The 16452-nt window shown below is 39.0% G+C and overlaps 1 protein-coding gene across 1 annotated transcript; it reads left to right on the forward strand.

Moving 5' to 3' along the window:
• Positions 1 to 8334: 8334 nt before the first annotated feature.
• Positions 8335 to 16257, forward strand: zfand5a (zinc finger, AN1-type domain 5a). The gene is made up of 6 exons (XM_060883190.1): positions 8335 to 8521; positions 11644 to 11802; positions 12132 to 12222; positions 12800 to 12906; positions 14364 to 14480; positions 14976 to 16257. The coding sequence occupies exons 2-6, from the start codon at positions 11646 to 11648 to the stop codon at positions 15122 to 15124; spliced, it is 621 nt and encodes a 206-aa protein (XP_060739173.1). The 5' UTR covers positions 8335 to 8521; positions 11644 to 11645; the 3' UTR covers positions 15125 to 16257.
• Positions 16258 to 16452: the final 195 nt, after the last annotated feature.

Below are 16452 nucleotides of genomic sequence, written 5' to 3' on the forward strand. Positions count from 1 at the left end.
CTTATCATCCAGTGCATTAACTATAGGATGTAAACACCTCTTCCAAATTTCTCCACAACAAGAAGCTTAAACTACATAAGAGTCAAAAATGGCTTGCTTTCTGTGAAATCCACACAATCTATTTACCCTCTCATAGCTTTCTGTTCCACCTGATCCTGCTGTGTGTAACAAGCGGTACATGTCTGCCATGTGCAGGTGACTCAGACTTCCTGCAGCATAGGAATTCTGCAAATGGCTGCAAATTAGAAAATCAGCCACCGGGGAGCTATTGTACTATTTTTCAGCAGGACAAGTTTGCTTTACTTGGGAATCTTAAACCACACAACTGCTTTAGTTGAATGTGGAAAAACATATTATCTTTTTTTTTGTATCGGGCTTCTCAATTTTCAAGTTAAAATTTACAGGATTTGGATCACACACACACAAAGCTAACAAATCTTTCTTTGTATTTGAAGCCAGACGGGTCTGTTTTGTGATGCTTTCAATGCTGTAATTACCAAACAGCTTCTACAAGTTACATTATGCCCACAGCATAATTTACAATGGCTCTGTCTGTTGGAGGAGTGGCTGCTTTTACTGTTTTCATCCGATCATTTAATTCCAACAGAGCATCTAGAGTCTGGCTGTAGTGTTTAAGGACTCCATCTGTGTAGGGAATGCCATTTAAAAGTTTCTGTCTCTCAAACAGATTTCCTCCTCTCTCAACCTTTGTCTAAAGAATCTTTTCCTGATTCTTATTCTCAGTCTTTTCCTTTTGGTTATTTAAATATGTACAATAATATTGTTTTAGGGCCTTCGTACATTTGACACCTTTCTTCATAGAACACATTTGTGAGTTACTCTGGTTTGGATTAAAGCCAATCAATGCATGTGATGCTATTTATGATATATAAGAACTGTATAATAAATAATAACTTTTATTGAGTTGTGTTTTCCAACAAACCAACAGACGGTACCAACAAACAAAACACAGATCTCTTTGTATACTCCTGCCTCCTGCGGCTCGCCAAGCTTTAATATGCGGCTCGCATGGCAGTAAATGATCATGTGGTTAAAATTTATTTTTCATTTAAATAACATTAAAAACAATCAGGGAAGCATAGAAAAACGAATGTGCTCTATTACAAATAATAATATATATTTATATATTATTTGACTCGTCACTGACTCACTGCGTTCTGCGCAATAGCCAGTTTTTGGCGGCCTGCCAGAAGCTAGTTTGTGTTTCATGCTAGTTACAGTAACAACTTGTGTTTACTGTACACACGGACTAAAAAATGGATCGATTTCTTATCAAACAATCCCACGCACAAAATGAACAGCAACAAAGCAATGTGACAGTGACAAAAGAGGTAACTGATGGGGGAGCATGCATCATCTGCAACTCGAAGACTGAATAACTTGGCATACTTTGCGGTGAAAGTGGCTCTCCTATTGACTTTTTCTTATCAGTGTGGCTCACATGAAAAAAATAGTGAAGACCACTGCTTTACATGATCAAAGATGCCTTGTGGATAGATGATGACAATTTGGGTTGTGAATCACATTTCAAGTGTCATATCCCCTATGGGGAAAAAACATGTGATCACATGAAATGAGAAACAAGGGTGATCTGAGAAAATCAGCTGAAAAATTTAAATCAAGTAAAGGAAGGACGCTCATGAAGAAAAACAATCACACATATGACCTTGACCTGATTTGGATCCATTTCAAAATCTAATCAGTCCTTCTGCAGATATTACAGATAGTGTGCATAATACCACATAACGAGGAAATCTTGGACACATGGACACAATAAAAAAATTATGTAAAAATAAATAATTCATGAACAGCAACAAAATTCACCTGTGGAAAACTACATGCAACAGATCTAGGTAAATAAAAAATCGTGTAAAAATCAGGTGAAAATGACTTGTGAATAAATTATTTAAAAAAAAAACAAATCATGTGGGTTAAAAATACAAATTTATAAAAGATGATATAAAAGAATTATGAAAAAAGAGGTGAAACTAAATGAAACATTAAACATTTCCATGAGAAAATAAATTAATCATACAAAAGTCAGATGTGAAAAATTATGTAAAAAAAAAAGGTATGCATTAAAATCACTTGTGGAATTAAATGTTTAATGTATAAAAGTCTAGTGTTTTAATAATCAGTCATCTCAGTCATAAATTCAAGTGAAATATGACTTAGTCTTGTCTTGCCTGTGAAGGCTCAACATATTTTTTCCCAACACCATAACATTAATTTCATAAATATGTTGTTTGTAAGGTTCCCATTGCAGCGCAAAGTGTAAATGTTTCTCTCAGTAAAGAGTTATTTAAAAATGCCTAGAAATTTCCAATGTCTACATTTCAAAATACTTCAGCTTCTTATATTTAAAATAACACAGCACGAGTAATTGCGATGCACAGCTGTATTTGCTGTATTTTCAGTCCTTTACAGTACATGTGCTATTACTTTTTATTTATTTATTTTATTTATTTAATGTAATCTTTTACCAAACTAGTGTCATTTCATTTACCTACATACACATGTAAATGTGTAAAATAAAATTGTGGTGTCTAAAAAGATATTTTTGTAGGAACCGTGCAAGAAAGACCCTTGAGCTGCTTTTATGATGACAGATGAACCAGCTGGCCATGTTCCAACACTTCCAAGAAGCATTGTGCTCTTCCATGTATTCACATGATTTCACACACTCCCAGTATGTTTAACTGAGATCAGATTTAACTCTGTGTGAAGACCAAAACATTAAAAAGTCAATAGTTATCACAACTGTTTCATCTGACAATGCGAGAGGAATATGATTCATTCAGTGTGACACAGTGCAGAGTGACAGTACTGACTCAGCACCTACTCTTATATTCTTCTATTAGTTTATGAAAGATGTTCTGACTAACTGACGAGCTGAATTGGGTGTGTCAGGATGAGGACATTTCTGAATTACATAATACATGAATACTACTTTGCATGTAATTGGGTCTGAGTGTACTTAGACAGGGAAAAAGCTAAGAATAATAGAGCATTGTACATTAGGGAAACTCTTAGTCTAGTCATGTTTCCAGTATGAATGGACTCTTACTAAACAGAGACACGTTTAAAATGAAGAAGTGAAGCAAAGCAGTAAAGAGGTAGGGATCTGACTCAAACCAAGCAAGGAAGAATGTGAATAAGGAACAGTGAGCAAGTGATGATGGTGGTGAAGTAATAAAAACAAATTTGGGGAAACCCGACTCTGTGTGTGTGTGTGTGTGTGTGTGTGTGTGTGTGTGTGTGTGTGTGTGTGTTCTACACAGAGTCTACACAGAAACTGCAGTGCATGTGGAGCAAAAAAACAACAACATTACGTGTTACATAAATACTGTTTCAACATCAGACACTATCACCCAAGTCGACCTAACTAGGGCGGTCAGGCCCTGGTTTATACCTTGGTATCCCGTTTGCCCTTCAGAATCACAAACATGTCTGACACAATATAGCCATTCAAGCCTCCCCAGTGACAAAGACTGTAGAAAGCTCACTGGTGCCATTAATGTAGGCTCAGTCCTACTGGTTCTATATGAATATCTCATGCCACAAAAAAAAAAAAAACATGTCCACCAAACACTACCCGGGCTGACAACACAGATGCTTTTAGCCAGTTCTCTTCAATGAATAACAAGTACAGGGTTTCCACTCTCTCATAAGATGTGAATGCATGGAATCTGGGGTGGAATCTGATCTGTTGGCACTCGCTAGTCAACCCCATCTCTTCTCCTGGTGCAAGGAATTCTATCCACCTGTTTGATAAACACAGTATATTCACTTTTGACCAAGACGTAGATCACAGCATTCTGTTATTACTGAAAGAAGAATGTTAACCTTAGAAGCCAGAGAGAATGAGAGAGAGAGAGAGAGAGAGAGAGAGAGAGAGAGAGAGAGAGAGAGAGAGAGAGAGAGAGTTAATATTAATATCTCATCTTTGTTATAAACAAAGCAAACAAGAGGTTGCCATGGCAGAAGTGATTATCACACCAATGATAAATATACTGATCATCGCAGAAACAGGCCCAAACTACAAACACCCAAACACACACACACACACACACACATACACACCCTGGAACACCTGCAGATTTTTTTTTGTCAACCTCTCAGGTTACATGACCCAAGAGCAATCTAATACACAAAGAAATCCCAAAGCAATCCATTTAACCCTTATGTTTTGGGTTACATTTTAAAGCAAAAGTGAAATGATAAGAGAAACATGGACTCGGAATTTGAATATATGTAAATCATATTTATATCAGGAAGATTATGTTCATTTTTAGACCTAAGTGCATAAGGGCGACACAAATGAAAATAAAAAAGTCTTATGGTGGTGGATGCATAAGCTGTGAGGAGTCTGATAACGATTAGATATGTTATGAGATATACAGTATATATATATATATATATATATATATATATATATATATATATATATATATATATATATATATATATATACACATATATAATATCTAAAGAGGTATCAGGGTTAATGCAACACTAATCTACAGAGTAAACAGAATTTGTACTGTAGGTTCAAGGCACTAACAGCCCTGCAGTTACCTCAGCACAGTTGAAAACTCACATCATCCTGAGGCTAGATGAGACCAGATGCTAAACAGAGATCAGCTTGAATTCTGAGGAAGAAAACTGCAAGTATATAAACAGGAGAGAAATCATATGAAGCCAATTTGCAAAAAAAAACAGATCCATTTTCATTTTTTGAAACCAACCTGACACTTGCCATAAGAGGATGTAATGCAATAGTGGAATTTTTCCTACAATTTAAACACTTCAGTCTCTCTTAAAGAATGTGCTGATGATTTGCTCATTTCTGATTCCATCTCAAGAAAGGTTTTGTTTGGCATGAAAACCAACAGCTTCCTCATTTCAGAACACTTTTTTCAGATATGTCTCCCGATCTCCCTGATACCACCACTGTGACTTTTCAGCCTTTTTACCCCACTGTTTTATAAAGGTCAGCTAAAAAAATATCATTGTGAAAACATTTTATTATGGCAGAAAAAGGAGGATAAAGACATCATACTCTTTCCCACAGACATTTCTGGGAAATGTCCTTATCTCCTCTGAGGTCTCATCCTGATCAATTTTACACTTTGTTTTCCTGGGTTTTTAAATCACATGCTTTTTGTATTCACATTGTAAAATGAGTTAATGTTGATGTGGATGTGGCAAAAACATTACGCTCTGTATGATAATATGTACTATTATAATGATAATATATACTGTTATTCGGTATATGTATGTGCTTTAATGAACAAAAAAGTGACCCAAAAGTGAAAGGGTTAGGGGATTCAGGGGATTTTTCAGGGTGAATATTGTAGCTATTCACCCTGAACAATCCCCTGGTTTTTCCACCACTCACAGCTTCAAACCTTCCCATTATTTTCTGATTGTAGGACAAAACAACTGGTTAATGGCAAATTGATCATTAGAGGAGAAACCACATTCTGTGTCAAGTTCAATCTATTATATTGTCATGTGTAGAATGATGGTGCAAAAATATTAAGACTTTAAGAGTCAACATGTGTCTTTTGTCTGCATTTCAAAGAATCTGACTGCACAAAATCTTTTTAGATTGTGTAAAGTCAGCAAGCTTTTAAAATGATTACTTGCCACCGTATATGATATGATCCCAATAAAATATTTCATTGTGTTATAACCGGTGGCTTAGTGGTTAGCACGTTGGCCTCACACCTCCAGGGTTGGGGGTTCGATTCCCGCCTATGCCTTGTGTGTGTGGAGTTTGCATGTTCTCCCCGTGCCTCGGGGGTTTCCTCCGGGTACTCCGGTTTCCTCCCCCGGTCCAAAGACATGCATGGTAGGTTGATTGGCATCTCTGGAAAATTCGTAGTGTGTGATTGCGTGAGTGAATGAGAGTGTGTGTGTGTGTGCCCTGCGATGGGTTGGCACTCCGTCCAGGGTGTATCCTGCCTTGATGCCCGATGACGCCTGAGATAGGCACAGGCTCCCCGTGACCCGAGGTAGTTCGGATAAGCGGTAGAAAATGAATGAATGAATGAATTGTGTTATAACAGAATATACTGTATGATACACTCCATCAGAATATATTATAGGATGAAGATCCTTAAATGATAGCTACGTGATTAAAGAAAATGACTTTGTTCTGCTTTGTCATCAGTGTGATCTGGGCTCCTGCGGAAAATGGGGTCACAAACAGAAATAAATAAAAAGGATGATGATTTTAGGGTAATAAGTATATTATCGTTTGTGTTTCTACATTGCCACTGTTGTAAGTCAAGTCAAGTCACTTTTATTGTCACATCACCACAGCACATGTGACTTGGTGAGTGAAATTCTTGGAAGTGAGCTCCAGAAATTGCAGAAACAATTATCATTCAGGTGAAATTAACAGGTGAAAATGTGCAAATGTGCAATATGGTCATACATAGTCAGTACACACAGTGTACTAATAGACATACTTATAGTAGCACTATACATTATATGCAATATGTACTTATATATATAAAAATATGTTAAGGTGCAACAGATTGTATGGATACAGAAATGTCATGATGTGCATCGGATGGTATCCAGTGGTAACAGATAGATTATTGTATTAAATGCCGTGTGTATGTATAGTCCAGTGTTGAACTGTTGAAGTTAAAGTGCAGTGTGTGGCATATCATATTGTGGAAGTATGCTGTAGGGTGTATTAGTTATGACTGTTAATTAGTCTGATAACCTGAGGGAAAAAGCTATGCCTCAGTCGGTTAGTGCGGGATTGGATGCTGCGGAGACTTCTTCCTGAGGGAAGCAGAGAGAGCAGTATGTGGGACGGGTGGCTGGAGTCACTGATGATCCTCCAGGCTTTGCTTATACACCGCCTGGTATAAATGTCCTGGAAGGAGGGAAGCTCACCTCCAACAATGTGGCTGGCAGTTCGCACAACCCTTTTCAGAGCTTTACGGTTGCCATTGGTGCCATTTCCAAACCAGGCAGTGATGCAGCCCGTCAGGATGCTCTCTATAGTACAGGTGTAGAATGTTCTGAGGATGCTGGGGCTCATTCCAAACTTCCTCAGCCGTCTCAGGAAGAAGAGGCGTTGATGCCTTCTTCAGCACTGCTGTGAGTAGCTGTGAGTTTCACATCATCCTATGATTCCTCATTATTGGTGGCCTGTAGTCAAGCCTGGTAGAAGCTCTCACAGAGATTTTAACTTCATCATAGACTTTCTGTTTTAGACTCCACGTTTGCCACGATGGATTTGTCTGTGAACACAATGCAACCACAACGTGTTGTTAAGCAGAGCTCACACTGTGTACGATTTTTCCTAATCCTTCGCGAATATTGCTTGTCAGACTGTACGAACATGATCCCCATGTCACACTGTAGGATCTCAGCTGTCATCATGTCAGACTGTAGGATCTCAGTTGTCATCGTGTCACAATGTAGGATCTCAGTTGTCATCATGTTAGACTGTAGTATCTCAGTTGTCATCATGTCAGACTGTAGGATCTAAGTTGTCATCATGTCAGACTGTAGGATCTCAGTTGTCATCATGTCATACTGTAGTATCTCACTTGTCATCGTGTCACACTGTAGGATCTCAGTTGTCATCAAGTCAGACTGTAGGATCTCAGTTGTCATCATATCGAACTGTATGATCTCAGTTGTCCATGTCAGACTGTAGGATCTCAGTTGTCATCATGTAAGAGTGTAGGACAAGACGTCAAAATCGGATACACACAAGAAGATTTGTCCCGGGTTTTACATCATCAATCCGTGACACGTTCAGAATCTCTCAAATCTCTCAGAGCAATCTCTCTAAAATGGCAGGTAGCCGCAAAGGAAAACGATCTGTAACGTTTGTTAGTTTTCTTCCTGCTGACTCGTTTCGACATCTTCCCTAAGGTGGTTTGAATTTGTCGTGCTGATTGCGTCATCCGGTTTGACGCTACTACTGCCTGTTTTTGACGCTAGTCGTAGATGCAGGTAAGTGTCTGAAACCTTCTGACACTGCCAGCACTTAAGGAAAAATCTGAACGCCATCAATTTGCTGTCGGTGACCATGTCAATCCAGCAATCAAAGACTAGAGATTTTGCCCTAGGATTCTAGAAATCTTTAAGGATTTCGTCTCAGACGACTAAATCGTGGCTAAAATCGCACACTCAGCTCGAGTCATCAGTACATATGTCGTAAACGTATCTATTTCTTTAATTGACATTTCCGTTCCGCCTCCTGGACACATCGCGTAACCAATAGCGAGCCAAAACGTCGAGGTGACGTGTTAGTCCCGCCCACTTTACTAAAGAAGGAAACAAACAGCGTGAAAGAAAAGATCGGGAAAGGACAAGAGACTCCGGGAGTAAATTTATCGCTGTCCTCGTCACAAAGCCATCGGAGTGAAAAAAAAAACAGGAGCAGAGCTCGCTAAATTTACAAAATCTCTACCTTGATTCCTCAGTCGACATCGATTATAAGTTGAGAATCGACCTATAGGTAAGTGTGATGTGGTCCTGTGTCTATTTTAAAGATGTTATTCTCGACAGGAAAAGCTCGATTAACGACGGTTTGCTGACGTGTATTAAAAACGAAAGACCTTTAGAGAGAGATGATGATCACACACGAAGGCGTGTTTAATGTTTATATGTGAATATATAAGGTGTTTTTCGACGGGTGGATCCTGTAGAGACAAAAGTCAACTAGTCAGCACCACCATTATGAATAATTGGACATGACTTGTCTGGGCAAAAACACAGGACAGGAAAAGCTGGCTAACTTCCCTCGTAGATTGAGACGGGTTGACATTGGATTGTCCTCAAAATGTGCTCATTAATCCGTGTATAGTCTATAAATCCTACGCTTACTGAGAATTCGTCTGACGTTATCGAGGTGATGAATAGCTCGTCTGCTAACCAACTAATCCTCTTATCGTCTATTGTTTTGTTCGATTAGTTAGCTACATGGCTAAACGCTAGGTGCTTTGTTAGGTTTTTGGAGACATAAAAAAAGACAGTTTGATTTCAATATGAACATCTGTTGAGAGACACTTAGCTTTAACCAACCCGAACAAAACAGTTTTCGTGTTAGTCAACTAGCGAACTGACTGAAGTGAAAAGGAAGTGCTACTGTAACAAAGAAACAAATACTTGTGTGAGTTGAGATGAATAACCAGGCCAATCAGTACTACAAACTAACCCCTAAACTCTTTTTTTTCATTAATATATACGAAATGTACTGCTTTTTTGTTCCCGTTTTGTAAAAATTAGGTACGAGGTGTCTCCTTACCGAGTTGCTAAGCAAACCTGGCTGGTGTTTCAGTTAGCTGAACAAACCACAAACATTAGCATGTAGCATTAGCGCTTCTCTTTATTCTAGTTTTGTCCTGTCACAGTTAAGCTAAAGCTTTCGGGGATTTATTTACCTAATACCTGGCATCTGAAGGGTATAATATATCGGTATGATATATTAAATATTAATATAAATTGTCATCTTTCGGATTATTTATCGTTCAGACAGGAGATATATCTTTTATTCGTGGAACGTTGCCGTGCGCGAGACGTATCGTTTTAAAAACCTAGCACCAGCAGATAATTTCACTGTATACTTTCACACGATTCGTATTACCTCGGCTATGAAACTTGGGTGGAATTGAGTGAAGCTTATCGCCTACTACAGGCACCATTTCATGTTAAGTGTGGGCGAGACGACCAAAAAAAAGTGACATCACAATAGTCACGATATGCGACTCCAAACATTGTTCTAGAGAAAAGTAGCTAACGCATGCCCAGAAACTAGCTGGATGACGGCACATCCCAATTTGCATACTACTTATTCATCGTGATCATTGGCGTATCAAATTACAAATCATGGCGCACTAAGAAGGTTGTGTCTTTCACTACAAAAAGAGAGCCGTTTATCAAAATGGAAACTGTTAGATTATAGTTTTCCTATTATTATTTTTTTTGTCTACATAAAAAGGAGTCCTCTTTGGTCAGGGCATCACAGACCAAATGTTTGTGCATGTACGAAAACACTATACTGTATTAAGAATGTAGCCGAAACAGTTACTCACTTGTAGTACTTGATAATATCTCCAAGAGTTTAATGCAAAAATGTGGGCTAGGAAAATCAATGATGATTGTTGATTAGTCATGGGGAACAGTGGTGATCAGTGATTGGTCATGGGGAACAGTGGTGATCAGTGATTGGTCGTGGGGAACAGTGGTGATCAGTGATTGGTCGTGGGGAACAGTGGTGATCAGTGATTGGTCGTGGGGAACAGTGGTGATCCGTGATCGGTCGTGGGGAACAGTGGTGATCCGTGATCGGTCGTGCTGAACACTGGTGATCCGTGATCGGTCGTGCTGAACACTGGTGATCCGTGATCGGTCGTGGGGAACACTGGTGATCCGTGATCGGTCGTGGGGAACACTTGTGATCCGTGATCGGTCGTGGGGAACACTGGTGATCCGTGATCGGTCGTGGGGAACACTGGTGATCCGTGATCGGTCGTGGGGAACACTGGTGATCCGTGATCGGTCGTGGGGAACACTGGTGATCCGTGATCGGTCGTGGGGAACACTGGTGATCCGTGGCCGGTCGTGGGGAACACTGGTGATCCTTGATCGGTCGTGGGGAACAGTGGTGATCCGTGATCGGTCGTGGGGAACAGTGGTGATTGGTCATCACTCATGTAGTATGGCAGCAGCTGTGTATGAACTGGGAGCCCTAAAGGGGTGGGTGTGTGTGTGTGTGTGTGTGTGTGTGTGTGTGTGTGTGTGTGTGTGTGTGTGTGTGTGTGTGTGTGTGTGTGTGTGTGTGTGTGTGTCCAAAAAGTCCCCAAATCTAACACACTAAACAAGATCCAGTGTTCCCAGTTGTTTTCAGGAGAGAGCTAGTGCATGCACAGAAAAACACCAGATGAAGTCACAGATTTGTTGCATATTCGTTTTTTGTCATTATCATTTTCATAATTTAAAAAAGGAAGATTTTCTGAGTTTCATCAGAATAGGGAATATTATTCCACTGCAGTTAAATTCTGGAATCTGATTGGACAGAAGATCTAACACTAATGTTAGCTGTAATTCAGCTGCAGAATTCAGCCAGTTACTTTTTAGAAACTTTGTAGATATCAAAGTATGTCACCTCAGCTTTTGTGGTAAACTCACTTATTTTTTTAGGCAGGTACATGATCTAGATTGTAAACTGAAGGTTGAAGGATGTGGTGTCCAGCTTGGTCAAAGTAAAACAAATGTGCGCTAATTACAAACATGTTTACAGGAACATAGTGATTTGAGAGATCTTAGTCACCTCAGGGAAACATCATGCAAATGGTTGGAGGAAGCAGTCTATCTTGAATTAATTATTACCAAAAGAAATGAAGCTAGACAGAAATGACACTAAGTTTCTTAAAAAAAAAAAAGAAAGAAATGCCACAAAGCATGTAAATCAACTTGAACCAGATTATTGAAACACTATGAATGTTTCCAGTTTATTCCATACTGATATCATATTAGTGAATGTTTTTTTGTTTTTGTTTTGTTTTTTACAAGTTTGCCATAAGCTACATGAGAGATATAATCTCACTCTCTCTTCCACAAAAATGATCTTTCCAACAGCAATGGCCCAGGAGACCAATCAGAGCCCGGTTCCTATCCTGTGCACCATGGGTTGTGGTTTCTATGGCAACCCTAGGAATAATGGCATGTGCTCTGTGTGCTACAAGGAGAACCTGAGTCGACAGCAGAGCAGCGATCGCAGCCCGGTGAGCCCTCTGGGTAAGTCACACAGCAACATTATGAAAAGAAAATGACCTGGTGCTCCTGAATATCACAGAGAGTCTAAGGAGTAAAATTGGTCGTAGGCAGGATGTCCTGCTCTGTCCCTACACTGTCAATCACAGTGATGCTAGCGAATCACACGTCTGTCCTGTATGTGGAAGAGGCTAGACTGTTTCTGTCCTTCACATCCCTTTTCTGGTGTCTTTGCATAGTGGAAGACGTTTAGGTTTAAAGCCACTCAGGCCGATTGTTTTAAATGTACAGAAGTTTTACAGTAGTGCTGCTGTTTGCAGTTGCTCAGTCATGTACTTTCCTTCCTGGAGCAGCAGGCAGCCCTTCATCTGAGACGGCGGCCATGCAGAGACTAGACGGAAGCCTAAACAAAGCGGAGGCGACGTGCGCAGAATCAGCATCAGAGTGAGTTTCTCTGTTCAAAAGATGTCCATTTGCCCGTATCATCATGTCTGCATTTTCTTTATTCTCTGCTCCTAAAAATTTCTTTCTTTTAATATGTACTTGATCAGTCTGTCTTTCCCGTTTATAAGTAGACAGAAACAGTGTTGAATTTAGATTTTTTTTTAAATGCTACACTTTAAGAGAAGGTACTTCAGAGAGGCAATATATCCCAAAAAACAATCTGAAAATGATTGACATTTTTAAAAATAGTCTTTTGTACCTGTAGTGTCCTGCTTTAGATAAAATATGATGTCACTATGGCTCTGTGCCACATTTTTATTTTTCGTCTAAAGAAACCTATCTCTTGGTGATGAAAATAAGTGTAACTATAATAACAGTGTAAAGAATAAATCTAAGAAAATCACACCAATAGAAAAAGGCCTTCTACACATGTGTGCGTGTGTGCACATTGTGTTCATTGAGGCATATGACTGAGAAAAGCCTCTTGTAATGGTCAGGTGCTTTGGGTCTTTGCCAGCAGCTGTACATGTGGTTGTGTGTATCAAAGTCAGCGGAAAATACTGTGCTGTTTCCTCAGAGGCATGTTGGCCGCAGCCTCCCTGCCTGTCACGCAACAGATGACAGAGATGAGTATTTCCAGAGAGGAGAAAAGCCCATCTCCTACACCGCACGTTGCGGAAGCAGGTATTATCTTTATTTAGCGCTTAAACAACAAACGAAGTTTGGTTATCGACACTGTTGTAGCCAGTGGGAAATGACTAATCCTCATGCCTGTTAGTTTGTGACATAAGCCAATCAAGAGAGCTTGTTTGTTTTAGTGTTCTCCTCCAAGATTGTTCAACTGTCTCCTGGATCACGTTCCTCTCATGCTTTTATTTTAATTTTTTTTATCTTGTCTCTGTCTTTCTCATTTAGGCTCCTGAGTCTTCATCCAGCAACGTAACACAACCTTTTGTATAAAGAGCCAATACAAATAAAAATTCTGTTAGAGGAAGCATGTATTAACCCTCAGCCCTCCCATTAAGCTCGCTAGCATTTACACTATTTAGATAATAAAGAGAAAAGTGGCAACATATTGAAAAAATATGAGGTGACGTGAAAAGTACTTGCACATATTCACATCATTTTTCTTCAGCTCTTTTATATTGCTGTAGTAAAAGTGAGTGTATTTGTGTTCTCTGCAGTGTTACAGAAAACTTTATTTGAAACGTTAAAGAAGATTTAACATTTAACTGTAGGTTCCAGAGGTCTGAAGTACTTCCCTTTTTTGTTCCATCTCTTTCTTTCTCTCTCTCCCTTCTTCCTTCTGTCTCCACCCCTCCTTCCTGTATATTCGGTTCCTGCTGTGGTGTGCCTTTCGGGCACATACCTGTGAAATTGTAGCCTAGTCCCACAACTCATTCCAAACTCTTGGTATGTTTTTTATTTATTTATTTATTTTTCTTGAAGTCATCCACAACATAACACTGGAGTTCAGGACAAAAGGCTAATGTTTTTTTTTTTTTTTTGGAAGCCAGTGGATTTTCATCAGCTATGATTCTAGTGATCTTCAGCTGCCACACAGACACACTGATATTATCCTGTAGGATATCTGGGAAAAACAATTAAAATTCCCTCAATGATGGCAACAAGATTCCTCAAATCTTGATAATTAACTACTGGGATGATGGTCATTGTATGTGGTGCCCTTTTTAAATGCTGTGCTTTCTTTCCAAATACCTCAACCTTAGATCCATAAGTCAATAAAATATTTTCTCAGTAGTTGTTATGGAGTGTCAAAAGCGATCTCTGCAAACTTAAGGCACATGACTTTGGTTTTTGTGTAGTAGACTCATGAACAGTAATGTTACCCAGTTTCAATGATTTTTCAGGTCTTTAACTCCAGGTTTTTGGATGTCTAGCTTGTCTAACACTGGACAGATGAATATCTATGCTCCTTTAGATACCTTTCTAACCCCTTCTTGCAATGGTTTACATCAGTAAACACTTCTTTTTTTTTGTCATCTAGGTTTCCATCTTACTGTGAATGCTTGAATGCTCTGTTTACTATGCTTAAGAACAATAATTTCTGTGTTACTGGTTTAAACAGATTGTCGTTGTTGATTATTGGCTTTTTATTTCCTTGTTTCCCTTTCCCACAGTCATTAGCCAGCCAACTTCCTCCTGCTCGCCTCTTAGCGATGTGGCCAAGAGTCCAGACTCGGACAAACCCAAAAAGAACCGCTGCTTCACTTGCCGCAAGAGGCTCGGACTCACAGGTTAGCGTGCCCTAAGGAATCATGGGTAATGCGGTAGCATTTAAGGCAAGAGACAACAGATGAAAATGTGTATCTAGCTTTAAATTATAAATTATATTTATTTATTTTTTTTAAATTTACCTTTTTATTTGGATATTTGTCTTTTTAATTATACAAATGAGGCATATGCTTAATTTTCATGTTGCTTCTTTTAAAAAAAAAAATCAAGTATCACTTTTAAGACACTCGTGTGAAAGGCATGTGAGAATTCCAGTGGAATATTAATAAAACTTTTTGATTAACAAAAAATCTAAACAAAATCACTACATTTGTCTGACTGGATGAAAACAGTGAGGTTTGGCTATTTTTATTTAAGAGATGATGTTGAGCAAAAATTCAAACCAGTCTCAATTCAATCTTTAAATGTCAAGATAGCTGATGTTTTCTACACTGGTTTCCTGTTCTAAGCTTTTATATCTTTTTGAATAACGAGATGCCCGTGCATGTGTGTCACAGGGTTCGGCTGCAGGTGCGGTCAGCTCTTCTGTGGCATTCACCGCTACTCGGACAAGCACAACTGCACGTATGACTACAAAGCCGAGGCGGCCGCCAAAATTCGTAAAGAAAACCCAGTGGTGGTGGCCGACAAGATCCAGAGAATATAAAGCACGGAAAGACACGAATTATTGAGCTACAACAGATAAACGGACTTATGTGTTTTTTGCTATTAAGAAAAAAGAAGGCGGGGGAAAAATACAGTGCTGTGTGACGACCATGCATTAATTACCGTTTGGTTTTAAATATTCATAGTTTTGTTTTTTTTCTTTTTTCTTTCTTTGGGACGCTTTTGCCTGCTGTGCCAGCTCTTTTGCCATAGTTTTGCTTTGTTTCAGGGAATGGTAAGATATAAGTAATACTTATAACTGCATCAAAAATGGAAATCTGAGGCTTATCATTTATAGCTGATTTTGTTCATAAGTATTGGATCATTGCCTTTTTAGAAATCGCATGGTTTGCCAAAATGAGGTTGTGCAATTTAGCGTTGTTAGCAGGGAGTTCTCTGACTTTTTTTTTTTTTTTAAAGTGCTGTTCTACAACTGGTTTTCTTCCAGTCTGGATTAGTAGACAATTTCTTCCTCGATCTTTCACTCCAGCCTGTACAGTAAAAGGTCAAACAGATCGACTTTCTAAATAGGCTGCCTGTCCTGGTTATCAATCATTCATCCCTTTTCCCCATAACAATTTCAGAATGTGAACATTACTACTGTGAGCCGCTGGCAGGCGGATGGACGGCGGAGATCCAAAGGGCACCACCGTTGTCGTTCGAGCTTCTTTCACGGCACAATAGATAACTATGGGGTTGTGTTTTTTGTTTTATCATTCGAGTGCAGTTATTTAGGCATTTATTTGGTGTTTGTGAGCGTGCATGTGCGTGCGTGAGTGTGAGCGAGAGGGAGTGAGCGACATGCAGTCCTTCCTGACTCAGTTACATTTGGACATTTGATGCTCCACATCCAGATCAGTGTTTTGTTGTGTGTGAGCACTAGCACCCGTAACTGAACTCCTCTCTGTGTGTGTGTGTGTGTGTGTATCTGTGTGCTGTGACGGCCCCGGGAGTGACGAAACCGTATGTATCTGTTTGAGTTTTAATTTCAGATGTTAGTTGTATGCAAATTTGTAGAAAAGAAAAACCTGTTCATATTTATGTACTGCATTTAATTGATTGTTACTTTTGCCATTAATGCAAAAAATATTGTGTATATAAAAATGTACAGAATAAAATTAAAAATGAATCACACTGTCCTGTGTTTCTCATGTGTGTGTTCTCCCTGTTTGTCCATACATAGTCTGTGTGTATATATATAGTGTATGTGGTCAGTGTATTGTGTGTGCATATATATAATTATTTATTTCATGTTGTTATTTATTATTATTATTATTATTATTATTATTACTACAGAATCCTGATCCCAGATCAGTTTTGCTGTTCTCG

This window comes from Tachysurus vachellii, chromosome 12, assembly GCF_030014155.1.
Source record: "Tachysurus vachellii isolate PV-2020 chromosome 12, HZAU_Pvac_v1, whole genome shotgun sequence".
Classification (NCBI taxonomy): domain Eukaryota; kingdom Metazoa; phylum Chordata; class Actinopteri; order Siluriformes; family Bagridae; genus Tachysurus; species Tachysurus vachellii.

Bases quoted from the DNA above. Each gene is read 5' to 3' on its own strand.
- zfand5a (XM_060883190.1), top strand. From the start codon at position 11,646: ATGGCCCAGGAGACCAATCAGAGCCCGGTTCCTATCCTGTGCACCATG. The intron at 11,803-12,131 runs GTAAGTCACACA...TTCCTGGAGCAG, and splicing joins CAGCCCGGTGAGCCCTCTGG to CAGGCAGCCCTTCATCTGAG. The intron at 14,481-14,975 runs GTTAGCGTGCCC...TGTGTGTCACAG, and splicing joins CAAGAGGCTCGGACTCACAG to GGTTCGGCTGCAGGTGCGGT.